The sequence below is a fragment of the Aulonocara stuartgranti genome, assembly GCF_965226115.1.
Source record: "Aulonocara stuartgranti genome assembly, chromosome: 4".
In the NCBI taxonomy this organism is placed as follows: domain Eukaryota; kingdom Metazoa; phylum Chordata; class Actinopteri; order Cichliformes; family Cichlidae; genus Aulonocara; species Aulonocara stuartgranti.
Window position 1 is genome coordinate 4,673,231 of NC_138942.1, and position 27,484 is coordinate 4,700,714.

Below are 27,484 nucleotides of genomic sequence, written 5' to 3' on the forward strand. Positions count from 1 at the left end.
GGAAACCCAGCGGAGTCCTCTCCTTCCTTTCCGCATTCGCGTCTTGATATGCTAGAGAAAGGGAGGAGCGGCAGTCACTATTCTTCCGGCAGTTTTTATTCAATAAAAGGGATAAGTCAAAGACTTACCCCGGGTGGGCAGAGCTCTCAACTCCGCCCGCCGCTTCTTAAAAACTGCAAAGCCACACAGCCGTCCCGTGCCTTCCGCTGGTGCTGTCTCCGCTCTCCCCGCTGGTACTGTCACTCTCTGCACTGGTGCCCTCTGCGCTGGTGCCCTGTGCGCTGGTACTGTCCGTTCTCCGTGGAACGCCAAGCTCCAACCCTCTTATGTGTCACTCAGCACTCTGTAAATTACACTCCCTTTCCTCTCAGGTGTGTCCAATTAGTAAAAATGGGGAAAGGCGGAGTCTCTCCAGGACAATTTGCCGGCAACTAAAACATGCAAACTAAATAAAACACTGCACAAAAATATAACCAATGCATGCAATATAAAAAATAAATATGTACACTTCACATTAAAATACAGCACAGCAAAACAACATCCGTCCTTCCCTGGATGACATCTGTAAGATGTGCAAAATGGAGGTAAAGCACTGTGGAAATACCACAAATCTCAGAAATCATTTAACGAGGCATCATCCAGATATCCCGCTAGCAAAAACGGCCGACACCAAGCAACGCTCACTCGAAAAGGCATTTGCAATGAAGTTGGCATCCACTTCTCCACGTGCCCAAAAAATAACCCAGTCTGTGGCAACTTTCATATGTAAAGATATACGTCCGTACAGCGTTGTTGAAAATGATGGCTTCCAAAACCTCATTAATACGCTAGAACCACGCTATGTTTTACCATCACGCAAACATTTGAGTGAAGTGGTAATCCCAAACATGTATGAAAAAGTGAAACACGATGTTACAGCCTCACTCAAGTCAGCAGAGAGAGTCGCTATAACCTGTGACAGCTGGACATCCAGAGCAACAGATAACTACCTGACTATCACCTCACACCATATCGACCAGGAGTGGAGACTCGTGTCTCATGTCTTACAGACAAGAACCACCGAAGCAAGCCACACAGCAGCTAATTTATCTGAAATTATGTTCAAAGCAATCGAAGAATGGGAGCTTACAAACAAAAATCCAGTCATCGTAACTGACAATGCTGCAAATATGGTGCGAGCTGTAGAAATAACGGGCTGGTTGCACATTGGTTGTTTTGCCCACACACTCAATTTAGCTTCACAAGCAGGACTGAAAGTTCCAGCTGTTGCTCAGCTGCTTGGCCGAGTGAGACGCATAGCATCCTTTTTTCATCGCAGCACTGTTGCAAGTCGCAAGCTTAAAGAGAAGCAAAAGATACTGAATCTACCTGCCCATAAGCTGGTGACTGATGGGGTGACCAGATGGAACAGCACATTGGAGATGCTGGAACGCTTCCTAGAGCAACAACCAGCAATCTCTGCAGCTCTACTCTCACCTGAAGTGAGGAGAAGTGACAGTAATCTCTGTAGTCTTACAGAGGCTGACATAACTGATGGAGAAGATATAGTGAAAGCTTTGAAGCCGCTGAAAGCAGCCACACTGGTTATGTCTGAAGAAAAGTCCCCGACCCTTTCCATCATTGCACCTCTGCATGCACAGCTGCTGGAGAAGATGATCAGTGTCTCTCATGACTCCTCACTGATTAAAGACCTCAAGACTGCTGTATACGACAACTTGAAGTCAAGGTATGTTTATGAATTGTGTGTATATGTCATGAATGAGTGTAACTGTATGGATGCATGTATTACATGAAAATTCTTATTATAGTGAAAAAATCTATATATTATAAAAATGTTAGTTAAGCCCTCTTGTCTAGTAATAGGCCTTTTGATTTTATATCTATCTATCTATAGATGTTTATATATAAATTATGGAAACAAAGTCGTATATTAATGTTTCTGATCTTGCATGAGTGTATGTAACCATGCACATGTATATCCAACATAATAAACTGAGTTAAATGTGCAAAATCTCTTTTCAAGATATGTGGCCCTAAAGGACAAGCTCTACATTGCATCAGCATTAGATCCTCGCTTTAAGGCCCTGCCATTCTTGTCCAAAGAGACCTGTAACAACACATTCTCTCAGTTGGTGTTGGAAGCAGCAGGTTTGGAGAACGTGGACACAGCTATTGTGAGTTACAGAAACAAAAACAAAAAATTATTGGTTTTTTTGCACTACTCGAGTTAGAATATAAATAGTAATTTCTTTATTAATTAAGTTTTCATTTTTCTACAGCGACAGTCTGATGGTGACACATCTGAGGAAACTGTCCCTGACATCTCTCTTGGTGGTGTTGATGAAGTGGATTATGCCCCTCCAATTAAGAGGTCAAAGGACTCTGCATTAATTTTTCTCCTTGGGCCAGCCTACTCAACAAAAACCACAGCACCACAGAAAACACCAACTCAGAAGGCAAAGGAAGAAGTGAATCGATACAGGGACGTTGAGCCTGTTGCACTTTCTGAGGATCCTTTGATCTGGTGGAGGGACCATGAAAGGGAGTATCCTCTCTTGGCTCTACAAGCAAAGCAGTATCTTTCCATACCTGGGACCAGTGTTCCTTCTGAACGAGTGTTTTCAACTGCTGGTGACATTGTTACCGCACAAAGGAGCTGCCTGACTCCACAACATGTAGACCAGCTTCTCTTCTTGCAGAAAAACCTTACAGTCTCAAAGAAGTGAGAGGGTAGTTAAAAATAAGGCTAAATTGCATTAGTTTCACAGAGGTTTTACAATACTGTTCAATATGTTTTCATTTTTTGAAGTATTTTAAAAGGCAGTTTTTCATTTTCTGATCGGTCAGTTTCTGTCAGTTCACTTGTACATGCTGTGTTATACTGTGTGTCTCCAAAACACAATAGTGGATTTCAGAAAAGCTGTGTGAGACACTAACAGCAAAACTATTTCTCTGAGGTTTTACTGATGTTTACAAAAGATGTGTTCTATTTGCACTGGATCCCTGATCCACTTGAAATGTATGTATGAAAAAATATATATACTAATGTTAATTAAAAATTACATTATTTAACTGCTTTAGTATCTGTTCTTAATTTTGAAATTTATGTAATTCATTCACAAGGCTTAGAGGGTTCTTTTGACAGTACATATACAAGGTGAATTATCATAATTTTATATATATTATGGTTCATATAATAATATTTCGGACTGATTCAAAATCGAATCGAATCGAATTGAATCGAATCGTGGATCGAATCGATTCCCGACCTTGTGAATCGGAATCGAATCGATTCTAGAAATCAGTGACGATTCCCAGCCCTAATTCTGATGTTCATTCCTCTGGATTTTTGTAATTTTAATCTTTTTACTCTTTTTGATTTTGATTTCTTAAATCCGCTTTTCTGTTTTTCATCATTCTGTATAGTTTTGTGTTGTACTTGTCATTTCTTATGGCTTTTTCCTGCCTTCTTTTATGTTCTTTGTGATATTTTGGGGGATGATAAGACATATCTCCCGTTATGTCATCTTTTCTGTAAGGTCCTCAATTTTCAGAGTGCAGGCTGACTGTTATTTAGAGTAGAGGGAGGTACTTATATGCCCGACTGGCAGCTTTCTAGCTAAAGTGTTTAATTTAAAGTATCATAGACCACACCTGCTCTTTTTAATGGTTCTTTAGGCTTTGAAATGATACCTGCGCTACTACAGTCACATTCACAGAGTGTGCACACACGGGAACGACACACACACGCACACACCAAAGGATTTTAACACCTCCTATTTGACTGTGTGCGGCAGCAGAGCTGTTACCTAGTTACAAGCTAGAGACCGTGCGACCTGCGCTGTTCATAATGTTGCGGTGGGGACTCTGAGTGCATCAGTCTGTCCGGAGCAGACGGAGGGAGAAGTGAGAAGGAGGCGGACGGAGGAGCGCAGCGGGCTGCTTCTCTGCTGGAGATGCCACTGGAACTCATCCCGACGGAGGCAAAGTGCAGCGGCTCTTCTCGCGTTGTTTCACCGATAAATCCAGCAAAGCCCCGGTAAAAGTCTGGTCCTGAAGGTGCGGAGAAGTCTCAGCTTTAAGGTAAGTTTGGGTATCTGTTGTAAACCTGACCGGTTCATACTAATGGATGTTTGCTGTGAATGAGTGCGGACAGCTGATGATGATCTGTTAGCTCACCTGTACATTCAGATGATTTATGGTTAACGAGAGTTTTCCGTTAAATGCTTTTAAATAACCCTTACAGACATGTTTAGGAAGTTCTGAATGAATTAAAATTAAAGGCACAAATTCTTCACACAACAAACTGCACGCTTTTTAATATTTAGACCATTTTTTCACTGCAATAAATGCCAAATCAGCAACTTTAAAGATTCTACTACAGTCGGAAACCTTTCAGCTACAGCAGCCATGGGCAGATTGTGAGACAAAAGCACCCCCTCCGTACACACATGTAAAAGGTACCCACCCCACTGAGAAGGCTGACCCCCCCCCTCCCCAGACTGAATGAGTCATGGAATGATTGTGAAGGCTGTGGCCATTTTCTTCTTCCTCTGCTGGTTTTAGTTTTCTTTGGATTGTGTGTCTCTTTTAGAAATTTTTGCATCTCTTTAATTGTATTTTTGAGCTGTTTGTGAGTTATTTTTGCCTTCTTTGATGATTCTATAATGATTTTTTGTGGTATTTCTAGTCACATGCTTGTGGTCAGTTTTTGTTTGTGTGGTTCTTATTTTGTTTTTAGTGTTTTTGTTAATCTTTTTTAAAATTAATTTTGGTGATGCTTTTAGTAGTTTTATTTGTTTTTGTGGCCAGTTTCTTTGATCCTGCAGTTGTTAATTCTTTTAGTCTCTTTCTGTGCTCTCTCTGATAGTTTTATTTTTTTCTGTAGTTTAGGTCATTAGTTTTTTCCCCCCTGTGGTTTATTTTGTATTTTTAGCTATTCTGAGTTTTTGTGTGTAGTCTTTTTGTGCATCTTTGTGTCTTTTGTGCACTCGAAGGACTTTATGCAGTAAAGCTTCATTTAAACCTAATTTAAGCTTAGCCTACGCAGCTGGCTCTCACCACTGCCAACAGCATCCAGTGAAAAAGTCCTTTTTAAAAAAATGGTTTGATCAGGATGTATTTCAATATTGCAGGGGAGATGGAAGAACTACTTGTGAGCGATGTATTACTTCACAAATACCTTGCATATTTAAGCTTATTTGGTATCATGAAAAGAAAAAAAAGATTAAAATCTCTGTATCTTACAGCGATTCTTGTTTAAAAAGGGATTCTGTGCTTTTCTGAGGTAGTTCACATTCAGTGCAAACTGCTCCTCACTGTCAAATATAAGTGAGAGGCATCTATATTTGACAATGAAATGAGGCAGAAACATAATGAGTTACTTCTTTTAGGCACTAGTAGCATATTTAGTCCAAAATTCCCAATATTTTACATTTTCTGTTATGGTCTTATACTAAAGGTCATTTTCTACATCTAGTTTATCTCATTGAGAGTCCAGTCGTCACCTGTTGGGAGCATTTGGCTGCAGCCATTTCCATGCAATGGTCTTCTCTCCTGCAGGCAAATGCATTTTAATGAGCTACTCATTCTGTTTCCTGGGTTTATCCATGATTTTGCACAGGTACTGTGTAACAAAAGGGCAGTCGGCTTCTGAATCCTTCAGGCAGCTTTAGTGACTTCTTTCAAAGGCACTTTGTTAGGAAACGCAGATGAGATTCTCATAACAGCCGCATCTCTTTGCTTGCTCTGTACTCTCATTTACATACATATATTTTAGTCCTGCAGCTTGTGTGTATTTCTGATTAACCGGCCAGTTATTTATGCTTTTGTTCAGCTAAAAAATAGATTAAAAATACATTACAATATGCATTTCTATAGTTTAAGGGCAAACACAGATGTTTTTACTATAATGGAAGAACAAGGAAAACGAAAGCTAATATTGCATTTAAGAACTTTTTAGCATTTTTGGATAAAAAAAAATCAATAAAGAAAAGATTGTAACTACTTATCTACCCATCTAGTTATACTCACCATCATCTATGTTCCTGTGTGGTTACTGCTTTTAGAAGAACTCTACATAACACAATAACCAAACTCTAAATACAGTACATACTCTAAATAACTAAATACAGACCTTAGACCTTGATGTAAACAAGCAAAAAATATACAATTTCTCCTTTTTAAAATCTTTACAATCCAGTCATTTTACTGTGTTTCACTCATTTTAGTAAATACAATTAACTGCTATTAAAAATTATTATAAACAAGCTTAACAAAAACACCCTGTTTCATTTTGTTTCAGCCACATTTTGGGATTTTAGACCTAAATATGGAGCTCTCATTTATGATACTGGTATCTTTGGTGAGATCATTATCAGAGCGGTATCTCAGTGAAGTGAAGTTTGAGTGTTTGACAAGACGTTTGGGAGAAAACACTTTCCTTTTTCTCCTGTAAAAAAAAAGGAAAAAGAAGTTCCCTACTGTGTTTATGACAGTCTGAGTGTGATTACCAGCCAACTTGATTTCCACCATTTATTGTGAAAGAGTAGAAAACGCATCACGTCTCCATCATGTGAAACCACTCAAGATGTAAAATGCTCGATCTTTTCCTGGTATTTGATTTTTTTCTTTTGCTTTGCATTTCAAATCTAAAGGAGTCAAACACTCATTTTATTGAAAATGTGATCCTTGAAGTTAATTGAGATGCATTTGCAAAATAATAGCAAACTGATGCCATCATCTGCCCACAAATGAGTCAAACACACACACACAGAGTCACCACAGGTGGGTAGCTAACAAGCACAATCCACAGCCTCATTTCAGGCAGAATTGCCTTTTAAGAGGAGAGTAAATTATCTCTGGTAACATTATGATATCTCACTACATTTAAACAGATTGTGGTGGGTTTTCTTTCCCCTTTCTTGTAGAGATGTACAGATAAAATATTTAACATTGCTGGTTTACTCCAGTCATGAAAAAAGGTTGTCATGGTTATGCACCTTTTAAATAAAAGTTCAGTCATGAAGAAATATAGTATATTTTTAATGAAATGAGCATATTTTAAAATAAACTCTTTACATAAGAAATTATAGTTGGACTGACTCTTCCAGGCCCCCTTCCACCTGCTCCCCACTCTCACTACAGGTCAACATGGCATCTGTCAGTCACTCTCCCCAGAGACTTCTGTCTGACCTCATCTGTCAACCTGTCCATTGCAACAAGAAGGGGCTCAGAGCTGATACTTGATGTTATCCCCCCCACCTTGAACCCATCTGTCACTCCTACCACCTACCTCACCGTTGTCTCTATGCATACATGTCCTTCACCACCCTCACATACTTCTCTGCCACTCCAGACTTCCTCATGCAGCACCACAGTTCCTCATTTGACACCTTATCATATACTTTCTCTGGATCCTCAAAAACACAATGAAGCTCCTTCCGAAATTCTCATAAGGAGAACCTCTCTCCTTCAACAACTCTTTCCCATATCCCCATGGTATAGCTCATCAGCTTTATTCCTCTGTAGTTACTACAGCTCTGCACTTCAACCCTGTTCTTAAACATCAGTACCATTACACTGATTGTTGTGGACTTTTTGATTTCAGTGGTTAAAAAGTCCACTGTCTTCTCTCCTAGACATCTCCATACGTTCACAGCTATGTCATCTGGACAATCCACCTTTCATTGGATGTATGTTCATCCACTCCAGCCCTCACGTCCTCCTTACTTATTGTTTGCACTTCCTGGTTCACTATCTTCATTCATCCTCCTCTGACTCTTATTCTCTACAATCAGCTCCTCAAAGTTCTCCACCTTGTCAGCACACTTTCTTCAGTTGTTAGTACATTTCCATCTCAATCCTTGATCATCCTAACCTACTGCACATCCTTTCCGGTTCGATGTGTCTGCCTAATGAATTGATTCAAGTCCTTTTCTCCTTCCTTAGTGTCCAGCTTAAATACAGTTTGGTTCATAAATATTTGGACAGAGGCCATTTTTTTCTAATTTTGGTTCTTTACATTACCAAAATTAATTTTAAATGAAAATTCTGGGTTTCTTCCTTTTTAATCCTCTGCCAGGCCTTTAATTCAGCGGCTTTCATTTGCTGTATGTTTTGGGTCATTGTTCATCTGTAGTATGAAACATGCCCAATCAGTTTGACTGCATCTAGCTGGATTTGAGCAGACATTGAATCTTTGAACAGTTCTGAAGTTATCCGGTTGCTTCTGTCCTGTGTCTCATCATCAATAAACACTAGTGTCTCTGTACCACTGGCAGCAATGTACTTCCAAGCCATCACACTGCTCCGCCATGTTTCACTGATGATGTGGTGTGCTTTGGATCGTGAGCTGTTCCACACCTTCTCCAGACTTTTTGTTGCCATCATTCTGGTAGAGGTTGATCTTGGTTTCATCTTTCCAAAGAATGGTTTTCCAGAATTGTGCTGGCGTTTTTAGATTTTTAGAAGTCCAATCTAGCTTTTCTATTCTTGGGGCTTATGAGTGACTTGCAGCATGCAGTGAACCCTCCATATTTACATGCAGGCTTCTCTTTATGGTAGACTTGAATATTGATATACCTACACTACATCCTGGAGAGTGATGTTCACTTGGTTGGCCGTTGTGAAGGAGTTCATTATCATAGAAATGATTCTGCGATCATCCACCACTGTTGTCTTTTGTGGACTTCCAGGTCTTTTTGCATTCCTGAGTTCACCAGTGGTTTCTTTCTTTCTCAAGATGTACCAAACTGTAAATTTTGCCAATCCAACTATTGTAGCCTTTCTTGGATGGATTTTCTTTCTTTCTGTTATTTTCAGCTTAAAGATGACTTGTTTCATCCTGCATGGAGAGCTTTGACTGCATGTCGAGTGTTCACAGCAAAATCTTCCAAATGCAAGCACCACACCTGAAATCAAATCCAGGCCTTTTATCTGCATCATTGATAATGAGCCTATAGTCTACCCATGTTCCTCCTTCTTGAGAGATCTGCTATGTTAGCTTAAACAAGTTAAATAGATTTGTCAACCAATCAGTAAAACACTCAGCTGATCATCAGTCTCTTAAATAAGCAAACAAACTGCACTTGATCAAAATTCAGGCTTTCATATTGCATCCTTCCAGTTAATCCATGTGACTGCAAATCGAAACACGAGTCCAAGTTTTTAAATTGCCTCGAAATTTATGTAAAGAAGTACAAGTCTGGAAGCGGCTTTGATCATGTAGCTGAAAGATGCGAAAAACAAAATGTTTTTTTTTTCCTTCAGCTTCTGAGATTGACATCTACCTCATATACAGGGCCAACACAAGAAAGAAAAAGGTCCCCAGAGCATACAGTAAAAGTAAAGCCAGAATTGGATCTCAGGCTGCGAGTTTATTAAGTTCGTCTGACTCCCCGAGCCCTTAGGAGAAGCCTTCATAACCCCTCTCTTAGGCTTCAGAAAGGCGGCGGCAGCAGCACCCTTAGGGTATCAGACTTCCTACTGAGTTCTAAGGAAAGGAGGTACAAATAAAGATGTTAAATATTCATGTTGAGCCACGAGTCCCTGATTTATTCAAGTAATGTTGATTTCGTTCTGAACATTGGCAGAAAAAGATTGCCAACACTTCTGATCCTCAGCTTTAAGCCCACACATGAACTTTATGAACAACATCACTTTTTTCCCCATATGTTGACCAACGCGTCCCACACAGTTGTATAAGGTCACACTTGTAGACAAAAAAAAGAACAAAAAGAACAAAAAGAAGAAAAAAACATGTTTTAGTGACATATGTAGTTGGTTTTACAGGGCCGATAAATCTTTTTTTTTTTTTTTTAAATAGCAGTAGTTATATTTATAAGACTGTACATACTTTGTCTGTTCTTAAAATACACTGAAACTCTTTGAATGGCAGATCTACTTTGACAAAGTTTCAGAGCTGTGAGTAGTAATGGACTTTTTTCATATTTTATGGACAAGATTATTTTCAGTTTAAATTAAAAAATAACTGGAAGATTAAATAAAAAAAATGGGATCGAATTGTCAGATTCATTCCCTCCCCAGACGGCCACTCACATCCTGGGCCATCTGACCTCAGGAAATCACATGATAGGGTGGGGCCAGGTTTCACAATGAGCTCACCCGAAACCCTGGCTGATTAGGACCCACACCTGCTTTCACACCTTGGCTCATGGGATTAGGTAGAGGATCATCAGGGGGTCCTTTGTCCCTCTTTGGGGGGGAAACTCCCACAGGGTTTAAATCTGAGACTCCCCACCAATTGGACCCTTAGAACTGAAGAAGCTTCTCGGATGAGACGTGAAACGTCTTCAAGCGACTAAAAGAAGTCCAGACACTTTTCTTTCCAAGTTCCTTAGACTATGATGACCTGGATGACTGAGAACCTTCACAGACATTCATTCCCGATGTTTGCTGGATTTTGCCAGGGCAGGCAGCAGCAGAGGAATGCGAAAGGTGATTTCAGTTTTGGTGGTGGTCTCGGGAATTTGTCTCCGTGGATGATTTGGTCCTGTTGTCTTCATTAACCAATGACCTCTATTTCGTTCAGGGGCGTAATGGTGAGTGGAAAGGATGACAGAGTGTTTGGTGAGAAGTGGGTGGATCATTCCATGTTATTCCTGATTTAGACTTCTACGAAATCAACGTCGTAATTTACGATATAACCTTTTTTATGTTTTAAGAGTGTATGGTTATGTGGAAGGTTACTGTTAAGTAACCTTCCACATAACCATGGCTGTGTGCGGACAGGGATAGGACCCAAGGTGCAGACTCCAGAGACAAACTTAATCCAAAACAGCTTTAATGCTGAACGCAAACATAACATAACTGGAAAAAACTCAAAATAAACTAACACCGGTGGACTGGCAAAACACACAGCAAAATAAACGGTAGATCGCGACACTGACATAGAGAAACACAGGGCTTAAGTACACAGAGGGAGCAATCAGGGAATGGGTAACAGGAGGGAAACACAGCTGGGGCAAATCAGAACTGACGAGACAAAAGGAAGCGTAAACTGAACACACTGAGATAAGACAGAGACCTTCAAAGTAAAACAGGAAACACATAACACAGACTCACATGCAGGCACTACAGAGGGAACAGAGACGTGGGACCAGGGCAGACACAAACACTGACTGAACACGGGGATATAGGAACTAAGGATACACAGAGACGCGAACTAGACAAGGGGATACAGGTGATAGGGGAGACAGAGCAACTAAAGAAGACAGAGACATAAACCATAAGACAGAACTCAAAGAAACCAAAGACTAAAAAGTATAAATAATATAATAAACTCAAATACCCTGGGTCAACGACCCAGGCATCCTAACAGTTACAGCATAGTGTTAAAAGGATTTCCAGTTATGCTGTAAGTTACGATGTGGATTTCACACAGAAGTGTAAATCACGCTTTAAGCCTAGTATATGGTTACCACATTGGTTGTTGTGAACAGCAACAGAGATGTCCATTTATACAAGCAATTAAGGTGCACTGAACAGTCTTCTCCAGAATTGTCTGTGGTCTGTATTTGTATAGCGCTTTACTTGGTCCTTAGGACCCCAAAGCGCTTTACACTATACACAATCATCCACCCATTCACACATTGGTGATGGCAAGCTACAGTGTAGCCACAGCCACCCTGGGGCGCACTGACAGAGGCGAGGCTGCTGGACACTGGCGCCACCGGGCCCTCTGACCACCACCAGTAGGCATCGGGTGAAGTGTCTTGCCCAAGGACACAACGACCGAGACTGTCGGAGCTCGAACCGGCAACCTTCCGATTACAAGACGAACGCCCAACTCTTGAGCCACGATCGCCCCATGATAGGCACTGGTATTGCAGGTCAGAAAAAAGAACTCAGGATCAGTGCTGGTTTACGATTAGAGGTCGTTAAAACAAGAAGCAGACTTATGGCTCACACCAATGTTAATGGGGGCAACAAGAAGCATGCGCCTAAACAGGCAGCCAGCAGTGCCTCAAACGGAGGAGTTCAAGGATCTTGGAGTCTTGTTCTTGAGTGGGGGGAGAGTGGGGACCGAGAAAGGGATCAGTGTAGTGTCTGCAGTGATGCAGATATTGTACAGGTCTTTTGCAGGGATTTGATTATGACAGCTGATCTGCATCCTTACACTCATCCATGGCAACGAAGAGTGGGTAGTGACTATGAGAAAATATCACAGAAACAAGCAGAGGATTGAGCATCCTCTGAATGGTGTCTGAGAAAATCAGAATCAGAATCATCGATAACTGTTTACCATATACATGAGGAGTTGACAGTATAGATATATCACCAGTATCAGTATCATTATCACTCTCAAAGGCTGAACCAGATGAGGGGGTTCAGGCCAGGGCATGAGGAGAGTGAGTTGGAAAGGTTGGTGGTCCCCTTGAATTGCTGGAGGTGGTGGCTGGGGGAGAGGGAGGTCTGGGCATGTTTACTAACAATAGCTCCACTGCACTCTTACCTGATACTGATAGAAAATGGATGGATGGCTTGATTGATCAATTATTGGATTGAGAATGTAAATACTATAATCAGCCTAACCAAAACTGCTAAATCCCCGATGTTCTAAAATGCGCCAGCTCTTCACCAAATCTTGGTATCTCAAAACAACGCTGACCTTTAAACAAAACAGAATATTTTCTTTATTTTTCAGCCCGAAGGTTCCTGCGTATTCTTCACCTTCCAGATGTTATTAGATTGAATGAGTCATTATGATTGCACAAAAACCACAGCATAGCCACAGAATCCCTGAAGACACTAAAGGCCCTACTAGTGCCTTCTCTGGTCTTAAGAGGAAACTGAACTGCTTTTGTAACTGTAATAAGGAACAATAAGAGAAAATGCAAATACATATTTGCATGTAATTTCAGCCGGTATTGCTTTGTCTCTAAAGTTTGACATTTTACAAAAATATGCTTCCTTGCTCTCTTATTGAGACTCAGCGCTCCCTGAAGTGGTATCGATCTGTCTGTTTTTCCTCTGCAGATTCTCTGAAGGCCACATCACGCATTTTGAAAGAAAAGCGAGCCCTTTCAACAAAAGAAAAGCATTTGTGACACTTCTGATCTTCTGAAATGGTGCTCATGATGCTTCTATTGTGACACACTGTGTGAGATTGAATACTACAGTTGTGAAGTAAATGGACAGTGAAATGAAATGAACTGCCTCTACATGGCTTTGCTGTGTGGCTGCACAATTCAAATATAGTGTTACTTTGTGTCTAATGGGAATTTCTCTACAGCACTGCTATGGTAGAACCATAAAAGAATTGTGGAAATGTCTAAAACTGTTCTCATTTTTGACTAACTATTTAATGCCATCTTTAGTTATTTAGAAATATACATAATAAATGTTCTCCAGAAGTAAGATGCATAAAATTAAACTCACAGTTCAAACTGTGTTTATATACAAAAGCTTAGATGCTTTAGTGGTGTCAGAAATAAAGCTTTTTGTGTACGCATGGCCCTATTTTCTAAATCTCATTCACATTTACATGAGCATGTAATCTTTAAGTAGAGAGAGACAGCTTCATAAGAAAGGTGGACAGAAATGCTTTTCTGATGAAAACATCTTGTGGAATATTTAGCTGCCAATAACATTTTCCAGGTGCTGTGCAAGGTATGGCTGTTGAGTTTTAATACATATATATACCAATAAGATTTGATATTTAAGACACTTTGGAAGCAATCATAAATGTACCTGTAAAATGTTTCCATAAGAAATGTAACCATAAGAAAAAGCCGGAACAAGATTGTCATATATTTAACAGGATGAAAAATGAATAACAAATAAAGGCCCTCCATTCAGACAAGTGCCTTTTAAATTTAATAGTTTCTTTTGGACTTCTTTCTTCAGAGTGACAATATGAAACATTTGTGTGTGTTTAAAGCAAATGACAAATGTTCCAAGTATATATCACAAGTTTAACCATCCATTTCAACTCCTTATCAGAGTCTGGTTCACAGGGGCAGCACTTTAAGCTAAAATGCCTTCATCTCTATCTCTAAGGCCCCCATCACCAGAGGTGATGACATCAAGGCATTTCCAAGTCAGCTGAGATACAAAATCTCTTCAGTATGTCTGGAGTCTAGAAACACGTCATATAGGAAGCTTAGCAGCAGCTCTACTCTGAGACACCTTGAATGACCAAACTGATGCTTATTTCTCCAGCTTGTATTCCTTTTCTTTTACCCACACGTCATGGGTGAGTGTAGGATTGGTGATTAACAATCAAATTAACAACTTTTCTTTCATGCTTCGGCCTCTCTGGTGACTAATCAAAAAATCCAAACAACTAATGTTGGTTGCAGTGCATTTCAAACTAACACATTTCTGTAATAATACTGCATTTTTCAGTTACTGCACTACATTCAGTAATTACGTTAGAGTTGCAACTATGTTGTTACTTGTGTTGCAAGTAACAACTTGCAACACAAGTAACAACATAGCTACACGATGGGTACAACTATGTACTTCTGGATGTCGTACAACTATACGATGGGTGGATAAAGAGGAGAAAAAACCTATCATCCATGCCTTTTTCTTCCTGCATACATGCGCTACAATCAGCTGACTCTGGTCCATGTGCAGGAAAGAGGAAAAAGATGGAGTGGTTTACAACTTTTCAGGAATGCCGATATGGACATTTTCTATAGGACAAAAGGGCAAGAGCATATTGGTAACGTGCAAACCACAAAGACCCCAGAGTGACGTTAAAGCCAAACAACAAATACATATTCCACATTGACTAAGGTTTATATTGTTGGTAACCATGTCCAGTGTTGGGAAGGTTACTTTTAAAATGTATTCCATTACAGAATACAGAATACATGCCCCAAAATGTATTCTGTAACGTATTCCGTTACGTTACTCAATGACAGTAACGTATTCTGAATACTTTGGATTACTTAATATATTATCATGCTTTTTACAACAACGTGAATGTACTATTGCTGTGTGATTTATTACTATTACTGAAGGTCCGCGACTCCGAGCTGTAGTAAAGGGACCTCTGACTAATACGGCGGGGTCCCTGTCGGCTCATAGCCGAAAAATAGCTTTACTTTGTTGTGTGGGTCAGCTTTTCTTGCGAGAGACAGAGAGAGACGTTGAAAGACTGCTCCAACGGAACTTATTGTTTTCGGAGGAAAACACGAACACGGTGTACAGTCGAGTCTTAATAGCTTACTTACAACTGGGCTCGTCAGGCTCTCTTCTTGGCTGCAGTGGTTATTATTATATTTACATGCTTCCAGCTCCCGTTTTTCCTCGATGACAACTCCAACCTTTCCACTCCCCTTTTTCTCTCTCCCTCCTCGCGCTCACAGACCCATAATGTGTGTGGCAGTCCATTCTCCCTGCAACACGGACTACACTGGCCATGATGCTACATTCTTTAGAGCTATGCTTGTAGCATTCTGCCTGTTAGCTTAGCACAACAACAACAACGAAAAGGCGCTCTCTCTCACCCAGGAAACACACAGTCGCAGAGAGAGAGAGAGCGTCGCCCTGTAAACATGGCAACCGTAGCGCTGCCGCCTGGAACAACAGAACGTAGCTGTCAAACAAACCCAAACAGTCCTGACCCGCGACAAAATGAAACAGGAAAGTACCGCAGTGTAATCCATTTATTTCAACAAAGTAACTGTATTCTGAATACCACCTTTTTAAACGGTAACTGTAACGGAATACAGTTACTCATATTTTGTATTTTAAATACGTAACGGCGGTACATGTATTCCGTTACTCCCCAACACTGACCATGTCTCTTTTACACATTCATACAAGCACTTTTTCTATATTGAGTGCTTAATATGCACGCCTAGATGAATTTATAGGGAGCAACTTGGGTTTCATAGCTGGCTTGAACCACCAACTTTCTGATTCCTAGATTACCTGCCCTACCTGTTACAGCTACCCCACAATGCATTTAAGTTTATGTTATGGAGTAAAGTGAAAATGATTTAATGAGTAGTGTAACCAGTGAATGAGCCTAAATCAAAAAAAAGTGTGCATCTCTGTGATTCAAGCAGTTTCTTGCAAATCTGCACGAGAACACGTTAACGTTACCAGTGAAACCTGTGAAATGTCCAGTATCACAATATCCCATCAACTCTACCCTTAAATCTATTTGAAGTGGGAATACATGTTAAATGCAAAACTGTGGGAATAGTTTCTAACCCGAGAGTCATACATGACTCTGATGGGGGTGGTGGGTGTCGAATATCAGCCGCTGGAGATGAAGCTTTTTATAGACAGGGACGAACCTTGAACCTTTAGCTGCTGTGCTTTTAATGTGCTGTGCAAAGCTTTTGTAATGTTGCTATGGTTACCTCTTGATTAAGTTACCTTTCACATATATTAAAACTGTCATTCAACCCGATGACTCAAATTAGATCTACAGATATGTGATATTAAAGACTCTGTGTTTCTAAATACACCAACATTATGTTACAGGCTATAAAAACAGATATGGTAAATATCTTAATATAGCATCCAGCCTTTGATTATAATACAGTCTTTCTGCACTCTTCCCTACTGGGAAACTGATTGGTTCACTGCTTGGCAAGCTGCTCAAAGGTTCAGTCTTGGCTTTCAAGAGAAAAAAACAAAACAAAACAAAGCAAATACACTCTTTAAACATGTCTTTAACAGTGTCCCTGAGCTGCTGCTCAGACCTGAACCTTTCATGGCTTTGTGGACACTAGAAGGCTCCAGTAGACTAACTTTGAATAAGAGTTTTACACCTTGGCTCCTCATTCACAGACCTTCCATATGCACTTCAGATAAGCAATAGAAAAGTGTTCTTAAAGTAATTGGAGATTTCGTTATACAGCTTTAAACCGTAAACGGTCGGTTCTTCTGTTACCACCAACAATCAGACATGGAGCACTCAGTTGTTGTCAACATTTCAGAGCAGCCGCATGATTTAATTTCATTTTATATAAAGGCTGGTGAAAAGAAGTCACATGCTGAGGAATCAGAGGGAGACTGAAACACTGCAAGGTTGTTCTTTTTCTCCTTTCCTAATAACAGGATCAGTAATCATTACAACAGTAATATTTGTAAAAGTAGCTTCACTGATTACTTGAATGGCAAAAACTGAAGTGCTAATTTCTATGAAAAAGAAGTCTGCCAAACACTAATATGAACGCTGTGGCTCCACTCACCTGCTGTTTAGTTTAGTTTATTTGAGAAATTATATATAATGTTCATAAAGATTACATAGAAAATAAAGGTTTGTGAAAAAAACACCCCTGTAAATAACAATGGCTGACCCGTGCAGCAGCGGAAACAGATACTTTAAAATCTTTTAATTAATTAGAGACTTTTTAAAAAGTGAAATCAAACAGTGATGAATTAAATATTGATTATAGTGATGTAGGTAAAGTGATGGCCCTCTGGATGTAAGTGTGTTTTGGTTAAGGAAGGCATGAAAAAAGTGAAAACTGAAGTCTTAAAAATGTCTTGTGTAATATAAGTTAATCCTTACCACTGGGACCACTGTTACCTTCACCTTCCACATCTTCTCGAGCTCTTCTCTGAGCCCTCGGTACTTCTGCAGCTTCTCGTGTTCCTTCTTCCTGATGTTGCTGTTATTAGGAACCACTACATCTATCACTGGGGTCGTCTTCTTCTGTTTGTCTACCACCACTATGTCCGGTTGGTTAGCCACCACCAGTTTGTCCGTCTGTATCTGGAAGTCCCACAGGATCATAGCTCGGTCATTCTCCACCACCCTTTTTACCTTGGGACTTCCAGGCCATACTCGGCACAGGTGTTTCTGTATACTACTAACTATGGTTATGGCGTTCCATGTAAGCCCTGCCTGCTAGCATCTTGCACCCTTCTGTTATGTGCTGGATTGTCTCAGGGGCATCTTTACACAGCCTGCATCTGAGGTCTTGCCTGATGTGATAGACCCCAGCCTCTATGGATTTTGTGCTCAGAGCCTCTTCCTGGTGCCCGAGGGTGTGCGTCTGGTGGCCGGGCCTTAGTCCATGGGGCCCGGCCGGGCATAGTTTTCAGCCGGAAAAGGGTGGAGTGCCCACTCCAGGTCGGGGATGAGTTCCTGCCCAAGTTGAGGAGTTCAAGTATCTCGAGGTCTTGTTCGCGAGTGATGACGGATTGGTACTACGGCTGCAGTGATGCGGACGCTGCACCGGTCCGTCGTGGTGAAGAGGGAGCTGAGTGTAAAAGCGAAGCTCTCAATTTACCGGTCGATCCACGTCCCTACCCTCACCTATGGCCACGAGCTGTGGGTAGTGACCAAAAGAACGAGATCGCGGATACAAGCGGCGGAAATGAGTTTACTCTGAAGGGTGGCTGGTCTCTCCTTTAGAGATAGGGTGAGAAGTTCAGCCATCCGGGAGGGGCTCAGAGTAGATCCGGGTGAGGTGTTCCGGGCATGTCCCACCGGGAGGAGGCCCCGGGGCAGACCCAGGACACGCTGGAGAGATTATATCTCTCGACTGGCCTGGGAACGCCTTGGTGTTCCCCCAGATAAGCTGAAGGAGGTGACTGGAGAGAGGGAGGTCTGGGCTTCTCTGCTTAGGCTGCTGCCCCCGCGACCCGGCCTCGGATAAAGCAGATGAAGATGGATGGATTTATTAATAAACAAAATACCAACTGTCTTCATACTCATACAGGGAGTGCAGAATTATTAGGCAAATGAGTATTTTGTCCACATCATCCTCTTCATGCATGTTGTCTTACTCCAAGCTGTATAGGCTCGAAAGCCTACTACCAATTAAGCATATTAGGTGATGTGCATCTCTGTAATGAGAAGGGGTGTGGTCTAATGACATCAACACCCTATATCAGGTGTGCATAATTATTAGGCAAAATGGGTCAAAAGAAGGACTTGACAGGCTCAGAAAAGTCAAAAATAGTGAGATATCTTGCAGAGGGATGCAGCAGTCTCAAAATTGCAAAGCTTCTGAAGCGTGATCATCGAACAATCAAGCGTTTCATTCAAAATAGTCAACAGGGTCGCAAGAAGCGTGTGGAAAAACCAAGGCGCAAAATAACTGCCCATGAACTGAGAAAAGTCAAGCGTGCAGCTGCCAAGATGCCACTTGCCACCAGTTTGGCCATATTTCAGAGCTGCAACATCACTGGAGTGCCCAAAAGCACAAGGTGTGCAATACTCAGAGACATGGCCAAGGTAAGAAAGGCTGAAAGACGACCACCACTGAACAAGACACACAAGCTGAAACGTCAAGACTGGGCCAAGAAATATCTCAAGACTGGTTTTTCTAAAGTTTTATGGACTGATGAAATGAGAGTGAGTCTTGATGGGCCAGATGGATGGGCCCGTGGCTGGATTGGTAAAGGGCAGAGAGCTCCAGTCCGACTCAGACGCCAGCAAGGTGGAGGTGGAGTACTGGTTTGGGCTGGTATCATCAAAGATGAGCTTGTGGGGCCTTTTCGGGTTGAGGATGGAGTCAAGCTCAACTCCCAGTCCTACTGCCAGTTTCTGGAAGACACCTTCTTCAAGCAGTGGTACAGGAAGAAGTCTGCATCCTTCAAGAAAAACATGATTTTCATGCAGGACAATGCTCCATCACACGCGTCCAAGTACTCCACAGCGTGGCTGGCAAGAAAGGGTATAAAAGAAGAAAAACTAATGACATGGCCTCCTTGTTCACCTGAGCTGAACCCCATTGAGAACCTGTGGTCCATCATCAAATGTGAGATTTACAAGGAGGGAAAACAGTACACCTCTCTGAACAGTGTCTGGGAGGCTGTGGTTGCTGCTGCACGCAATGTTGATGGTGAACAGATCAAAACACTGACAGAATCCATGGATGGCAGGCTTTTGAGTGTCCTTGCAAAGAAAGGTGGCTATATTGGTCGCTGTTTTTTTTTTTTTTTGCTTTGTTTTTGAATGTCAGAAATGTATATTTGTGAATGTGGAGATGTTATATTGGTGTCACTGGTAAAAATAAATAATTGAAATGGGTATATATTTGTTTTTTGTTAAGTTGCCTAATAATTATGCACAGTAATAGTCACCTGCACACACAGATATCCCCCTAAAATAGCTAAAACTACAAACAAACTAAAAACTACTTCCAAAAACATTCAGCTTTGATATTAATGAGTTTTTTGGGTTCATTGAGAACATGGTTGTTGTTCAATAATAAAATTATTCCTCAAAAATACAACTTGCCTAATAATTCTGCACTCCCTGTATATACAAAATCAATGTGGTGCTTCCAAATGATGTTTTTTATCCACCATCACACCTACGAATTAGATGTAATAAACCTTTGTCAATTATTCATTTGCATATGTTTTTACCTTCAGTAAATCAGCAATGTAGTGATGTGCGGATCGATACTGAAATATTGATTCCTCCGATACCAATCATTTATGTTCTAGAATCGATTCTCATATTAAAATATCAATATTTTAGTAATTTAGGGTAAATTTGTAGTTTATCATTAACAGGAACACAGTGGAAAGAAACTATATCATTCAGATTGTCTACATTGGAAGGAACTACTTCCTCTTCCGCCTTTCATAGTCATGTGTGAAATACGTCTGTATAAATGTGTCGCAGCCCCTTGGCGTGTGCACTCACAACAATGGCTGAGCGTAAACGGAGTCATGTGTGGACGTATTTTACCTCCACAAGCAGCCGAGACATGGTTTGCGATACATGTGGCAAGAAAGTGAGGTGTTGTGGCAACACCACTGACCTTGTCAAACACCTCAGAGTAAATCATATCACAGAATATGATGAGCTTATGTTGAGGCGAACTGAAGAGGAGGAGTGGGACAGGTGCTGCCAGGGTGAGACAGACGTCTCTCACAGAGTCCTTTAGTGCTGCAGGCAGGCAAGGTGTTCAAAAAGCGCACGACTTCAGTTTTTTTATTTCAATATGATGAATTCTGCATTATTAAGTGATAAGAACAAGTAGTCTGATGTCCTGTAATCATGGTGATTTGAGATACAATAAATAAATAAATAAAATAAATAAGTTAAGTTTTTGTACAAAGTATCGTATCGGATCAGTATCGTCGATACCACCCCGAATTTTACTTGGTATCAGATCGGAAAGGAAATCAGTGGTATCGCACATCACTACAGCAATGTAAATGAAACAAAGGGATAAACTTGGTTTAAAGGGAGACTGTAGACTGTTTTTCAGACTGTGCATGAGCTGAGAGGCAAAGCATGCAAAGAATCCACGTTCTGCTGGAAATGAGCAGAACAAATTCAGTTTAATAAGAGAACAGTGGGTAATGGCTTAAATTAAAGAAGACACTGTTGCCTCTGAAATTTTAAAAATTTCTTAATTATCTCAGTTATAAGTAGGACACTATCAGTCATATTTATTTAAAAACATTGGTTTGCTTCATATCTGTTTTTGTTTTAATTGTTAATATTCTAAAATATAAATGATGAAACCCTGTATATCCTGGTTTCCACACTTAATTCTGCAAGTGACAGTGTAAAGATACACTATACACTTGATGATACTGACTTATGGTCTTATATTTGCTCCTTAAACGTTACTAGAAGACCTTAAGAGCTGCATTGGCAGTATAGGCTTTAGTATAGGCTTGATTTTCCTGCAAACAAACTGTAGATGCAGGTGTCCCCGCCACATGACACTGCAGTAATTGCACATACCTGATACAATATTTTGTATCAGGTATGTGCAATTAGTATTAATTTTGTATCAGTCTCACATTTTGTGTATTAGAATTTCTAACTATAGTACCGTATTTCCCGGACTACAAAGCGCACCTGAATATTAGCCGCACAAGCTAAAATCAGGGGAAAATCCTGTTTTCTACATACATTAGCCGCACCTGACCAAAAGCCGCAGGTGTTTCAATGTTGACTTATCATATGTAAGAGAATATGCACAAAGGGAATTGTCAGGAAAGAGATGGCTGTTTGGAGACACACCCCTTTTATTAATATTTTGAAAAACAAGTTATGGGTACATATTTGCATAACTTTTTAGGTATATGTACAAGTAGCGGTAATTACAAGTAGGACACATGTACTGTGCTTCATAAATGAGTAACAAATGTAGTACATAACAATAACCTACAGCACACCAGAAAAATAGATTCAGACTACCTTTTAGGCTCAGGTGCAGCGACACGGCTTTAACAAGAAGAAAGGTCAGTCATTCACCACCATCTTTCTCTTCTTCCTGCGCACTAAAACCACCAAAGTACTCTTCTCCAGTGTCGGATACGAACAGGCTCAGGATGGCTTCGTCATCCACTCTCAGCTTCTTTCCTTCGTTGTCACTTTCAAAACCAAAGAAATCCTCGTTGTCAGTGTCAGAGTCGAACACCCTCAGAAGGGCCGTGGCGGTGTCCTCCTCTCCATCATGCAGCAGTCCAGCCCTTTGAAATCCGTTGGTGATCGTGGATGTTTTCACAATTTTCCACGCTGTCAGGTTCCACCGGTGGAGTTGAGCATAACTTGCTTTTCACAAGTTTATCGCCGCTCATCATCCACGCCTCCCGCTGAACACATAGCGCTACTTTGAAGTTTGTTTTTCGCGCTACTTGTACGGCACTATGTTGCGTGGCGGATGGACATGTGACCAACATACCACTCTTGAACCCCGATACTGTGTGTCTGATCACATGCCCTTCCGCCAGGCAACGTAGTGCCGTACAACAGCGGAACAAACAAAACAAATCCTCTTACGATATGACAAAAATCATGGACAATCCATAGAAAAGCCGCACCTGACTAAAAGCCGCAGGGTTCAAAGCTGGTGCAAAAAGTAGCGGCTTATAGCCCGACAATTACGGTAGTCGAGGATAAACAACATAATTCATATTTCTGGCAAACAAAACTCAGAAATGATTTCTTGCTGTCATGTGGCTCTCACTCCACACAAATACAGATTTACTTAAAAGCATTCCCTTTCCCTGAGCTACACCTTTATGATTATTGATTTAGTTACACGTATAAAATGATTCAACAACAGTTCCCAGGCGGCAGCTTCAGAGTTTAAATGTCAATGATTGATTAAGTTTCACGTGGTAGGTTAATCTATAACCATATTTGCTTGGTTTTTTTAAATGCTCTTAAATGCATTTTGAACTGCAGTAAGAGTAGAAGTATGATGTGTCATAGAAAGTAAAGTATAAGCGCATCTCATTGGCCTCTGTGTGAACACCTGGTGATCTGCACTGCTACTCACCTGTCAGGATAACAAAGCTCCTCCCTGAAATGCTCCGAACCTTTAAAGCTGTGCGGCTGTCGGAGACTCTGACCTTTGCGATGAATGCTCTGCTCAGCCCAGCAGGTGCAGCAGCGTTTGACAGCTAAGATGTTGGCATTTCCGCTCCCGCAGCGAGTTAAAACTGCCACTGCAGTGAGATACAAAAAGAAAAACCCAAACTCTCCCAACTGTGTTTACCTTACATTTTGCATTGAGATCACTGTGCTGCTGTTGTGCAATGTGAATATATTTAGTCATCTTGATCCCGTAGCAAAAGAAGTCATTCCCAGTGGTAAAGTGCAAGAAAACAATCTATTTTCGACATCTTTTTTTTTTAGAAATACCTTATTTATGACTGATCTTGAAGACAAGGAAATTCAAACCAAATGAGATCTGATTGAAATTTGACTTTGTGTGGGGAGCTTGATGTTGAGCCTGTGCGCCTTTGCATTAAAGGAGCCAGCTGAGATGGTCATGCTCATTAGGATTCCTTCTGAATGCCTTCCCTTTAGGGTAGACCCAGAGCTCACTGCAGAGATTATGCATCTCGTCTTGTCTCAGAATTAGAACGTCCTGGGACAAAGGATCTCTGGATGCTGTGCTTAACCCACTGCCATCATGATATTAGCAGAAGAAAATGGATGATTTTGCAAAGTGAGGCATTCACTTTGCCTCAAAGTGTAGACAAATGCATTATAAAATACTTACAGTCAAGTGCTTGACTACTATATGTAAGTAACAAAGCAACATGGGCAGTGGCCTCCTCATCATTGTGATATCAAATCATGATTGTTGCAAATATTAAGTCAGTAGTTTGCCTAGAAGAACCAGTTCAATGGAGAGTCAGTGGTACTGGGCAGAAATTACTCCACAGGCTGAGCTATCGGCTCCATGGTATCCCATGTTTGATGTCATTCATTCACCAAATAATAAATGTGCTGCAGCTTGGCGTTCCTCCCAGGAGATGCTGCGGAGCGCTCTTAAAAAACCAGAAAGTAATGCCACCCTGCCTTCATGCTGCACTCATCCTTTTTTCATTCTCATCCCTGTCTCACATTGTTGGATCAGTGAAGTTGCGACCCGAGTACTTAAGCATCTAGCTAGCTCTGCGGGGAGCAAGCAAGTTACTTCGTTTGAACTGACAGTCTTGCTAGCTGAAGTGAGTTAGGTGGAAAAAAGTTTGATAACTTCACTCTCAGAGAAAGACGTAAGGAAAATTCGATTTTTTTCAAAAGTAAGGACTGCTCAGCAAGACAGATCTTAAACTCATATGTAACATCCTCATTTGTAGATTTATTTACTTCAGAGAGTAGATTTGTTCAGGATGTGTGGACGCTTTGATTTCATTTTCTGGAAGGTACATTTCCGGAAGATCGGAATATTTAATCTTACAAAATTGTTGGAACTGTATAAAAAGGAAAAACTTCCTTTTAACAGGAAAAGAGTTCCAGTAGAACCGGGCTCAGGCAGGAGCGGCCATCTGTCGCGACCGGTTGGGGTGATCGGAGGAAGACAGGACGAAGACACACTGTAGAACAGAGCCAACAGCTGCAGACCTTTGCAGTCATGTGTCACCAGCACGACTCCAAAGACTGATCGGCCTTGTGATCCTTCCCTAAATCTAGACTAATAACTAAAGGTGACAGAGCCTTTGCAATCATAGTTCCCACTCTTTGGAGCTGTCTGGCCTCCAGTCTGTGATCAATGAGCTCAGTTGACTTTAAACTGGCATTCAGGTAACTTATTATTATTTGCCTTTTAAGGTTTTTATTTGATGTGAAGTACCTTGTGGGTACCTTTGTGTCTTGAAAATAAATTTGCTTCATTCAGAAAAGCAGTTGGAAGAACATTATGATAGCTTGCAAACCGCATATATATTACAGAATACTACTGAGAAAATCAGTGTAAAGCAATAACCTTGCTTTACACTGAGTCTGCAACAGCACAGGTCAGCTGATCACGTCTGTTCACAAGCAATCTGTTGGAAGTTGTCCCCACCTGGAAAATCTCACTTTGATCGCTATCCCTATCCTGACTCATACCTCCAGAACTGCAGCATTTTTAAATGAAGTCTTAATGATGAATGTGTGTGTGAATGGGTGAATGACTGAATGTAGTGTAAAGCGCTTTGGGGTCCTATGGACTAGAAAAGCGCTATACAAATGCAGGCCATTTACCATTTACCATTTACCATGAATGAATGAGCACGACATTCAGAAATGGGCTGTGTGAAATTCTAGGTTTACGATTATTGTGGACATGCCCACAACTGCAAACTCCACAGAGAAGAAAGATGGTTAGGAATACAAGCACAGAAAACAAGTTTAAGAGCAAAAAAACTGACAGGGGCAGATGGAAAGAGAAGGCCGAGCTGCCAAAACGTTCACGTTCTTTAAAAAAACAACAGTGACGAGATGGCAGCATCAGTCTGTAGCAGCAGCAGAAGGCAAAGACAGTGTGCTTATGTACCTCCAGCATCTATCTGGAGATGGCAGAAGTGATTTACTAATAATTGACCTGCGCTTTTCTGGTTTTAATGCCTTTTGTATAGACGTGAAAAATGTTGTCAACACACGGATGTCCATGCAGTGTCAGCTTTGAGTTGTTCATCTGTTATTTTGTACTGTTACTAATTATACTGTCATCTGTTATCCATTATGATGCTCTGACATTAGAGTTAGTCAGCTAAAACCATACAGCCTGTTTCAAATATCAGCTCAGTTAGTCGTTTTCAGCTTCACCGTGGCTGGTTTTTTGAACAGTCTGAAATGATTTCTGTGACTGGGATTGAGAGATTGAGAAGCAGCTGATCACACAGGCCAGCCGGTGGCTAATCTGGCTTTAATCAGCACCTATCTCGAGAACCATTCATTTGATTTACTCTAGAGTTGGCATTTGCAGTCTTGTGGATTGGAGTGAATCCAGTGCCAATCACCTGTCGGCAACAAAGCATTTAGGCATGTGGACATGGTGAAGGCAATGTCCTGAAATTCAAACCTGAATGGGGAAGAAAAAAACTGTGTGATGCTATCACGTCAATATGGTGAAGAGGGGGTCTGACCTGGTAGTTGCAAGGTGTGCCTAATAAAGTGGTTGATGAGTGTATGTATAGTATACGCTTATGTGTACTTAGCAGTGTCACAACACCTTGACACAAGTGTGTGTCTTTCTATGCTTTTCAACTAAACCTCTCCTGAGAATGTGTTTATGTCTGCTTTCAACTGAAGAGCGGTTTCACGGCTACCACTGACAGTGTGTTACTGGCCTCGGTCTTTCATGCATATTTGAAAAATGCTTGAAGTCATTTGACTGAAAACACTAATTCGATGGTGGATGGTATTCAGGAGCGTGAGAGATCCAGAAGTCTGACTGACAAAAGTACAAATGGTTTGTTGAGTTGTGAGATTCAGATCAGAAGTGTATCAACACATTAGCAAATATCTATAGTAGTGAAGTATGTGTAAAAATCACAGCAGTGTGCACAGAAACAATGAGAAAAGCTAATGTGGGTGGGGAAATGCATTACTGATTTCAGAACCAAATTAAGTATTGAGAATTATTTTTCTGTTGTGAGAAAAACTCTAAATGCATTCTTACGTTTAACCTTCGCCAGGTACAAAAGTAACTAAACCATCCCTTAACCAAAAGCTATTTTTGAATTTAACCCTAAAAGAGGGATTTGAAGGGTGTGAGAAAGTAAGAGAAGGACAGAAAGTTCTTACTTTGATAAAACTGTATCTCTCTGGTGGTCTGAAAGTCAAAGTACTCACAGAGTCAAACAGAAACAGTCACTCGTGTTGTTTGAATGAGCGGTTCCTGAGAAGGCTGCAACCCACAATCACACCCACACTCTCAGCAAGCCTCTCTTTTCAGCTGTAACTGTATAACTTCCTGCATGTGATGCATTTAAGGAACTTCTGTAAATTCTATCTAACGAAACATCTCTGCAGTAGTGTGGGGGGCTCAGTGGGGAATGACACACAGCAGGAGCAAACAGAAGTGGGACAGACGTGAAAGTAATTACACACAAGTGAAAACAATCAATGCAATGCAGAAAGAAATGAACATGAAGGTACAAGCACTAAGACAAGACGGAGGAAAGATGGAGATGGAAACAGCGAGGAAAGTAAAAGTAGAAAAACAAGAAATAAAAGAAATAAAAGAAACTTCACCACTAAAAGTAAAAGTGAACCAAACTGGGAACCAACTAAAAAACAACTCTACAACCACGACAATGGCATAAGATAAACGAATTCACA

The 27,484-nt window shown here is 40.9% G+C and overlaps 2 protein-coding genes across 5 annotated transcripts in view; both read left to right on the plus strand.

Moving 5' to 3' along the window:
- The first annotated feature begins 593 nt into the window (after nucleotides 1-593).
- On the plus strand, nucleotides 594-2,728 carry LOC309705173 (E3 SUMO-protein ligase ZBED1-like). The gene is made up of 3 exons (XM_082530802.1): nucleotides 594-1,726; nucleotides 2,024-2,174; nucleotides 2,280-2,728. Exons 1-3 carry the CDS (start codon nucleotides 702-704, stop codon nucleotides 2,724-2,726), a joined length of 1,623 nt encoding a protein of 540 aa, XP_082386928.1. The 5' UTR covers nucleotides 594-701; the 3' UTR covers nucleotides 2,727-2,728.
- A 1,034-nt stretch (nucleotides 2,729-3,762) lies between these two features.
- LOC309704879 (somatostatin receptor 3) overlaps nucleotides 3,763-27,484 on the plus strand; it is a 49,688-nt gene continuing 25,966 nt past the window's right edge. For 2 of the 4 annotated variants that reach the window (XM_082530355.1, XM_082530353.1), the window contains exon 1: nucleotides 3,763-4,083. The gene's annotated coding sequence lies outside the window, so the exon portion shown is untranslated. Of the gene's footprint in view, nucleotides 4,084-12,999; nucleotides 13,079-13,445; nucleotides 13,633-27,484 lie in introns of those variants that run through there. The other 2 variants (XR_014276397.1, XM_082530354.1) reach the window with 2 other exon arrangements.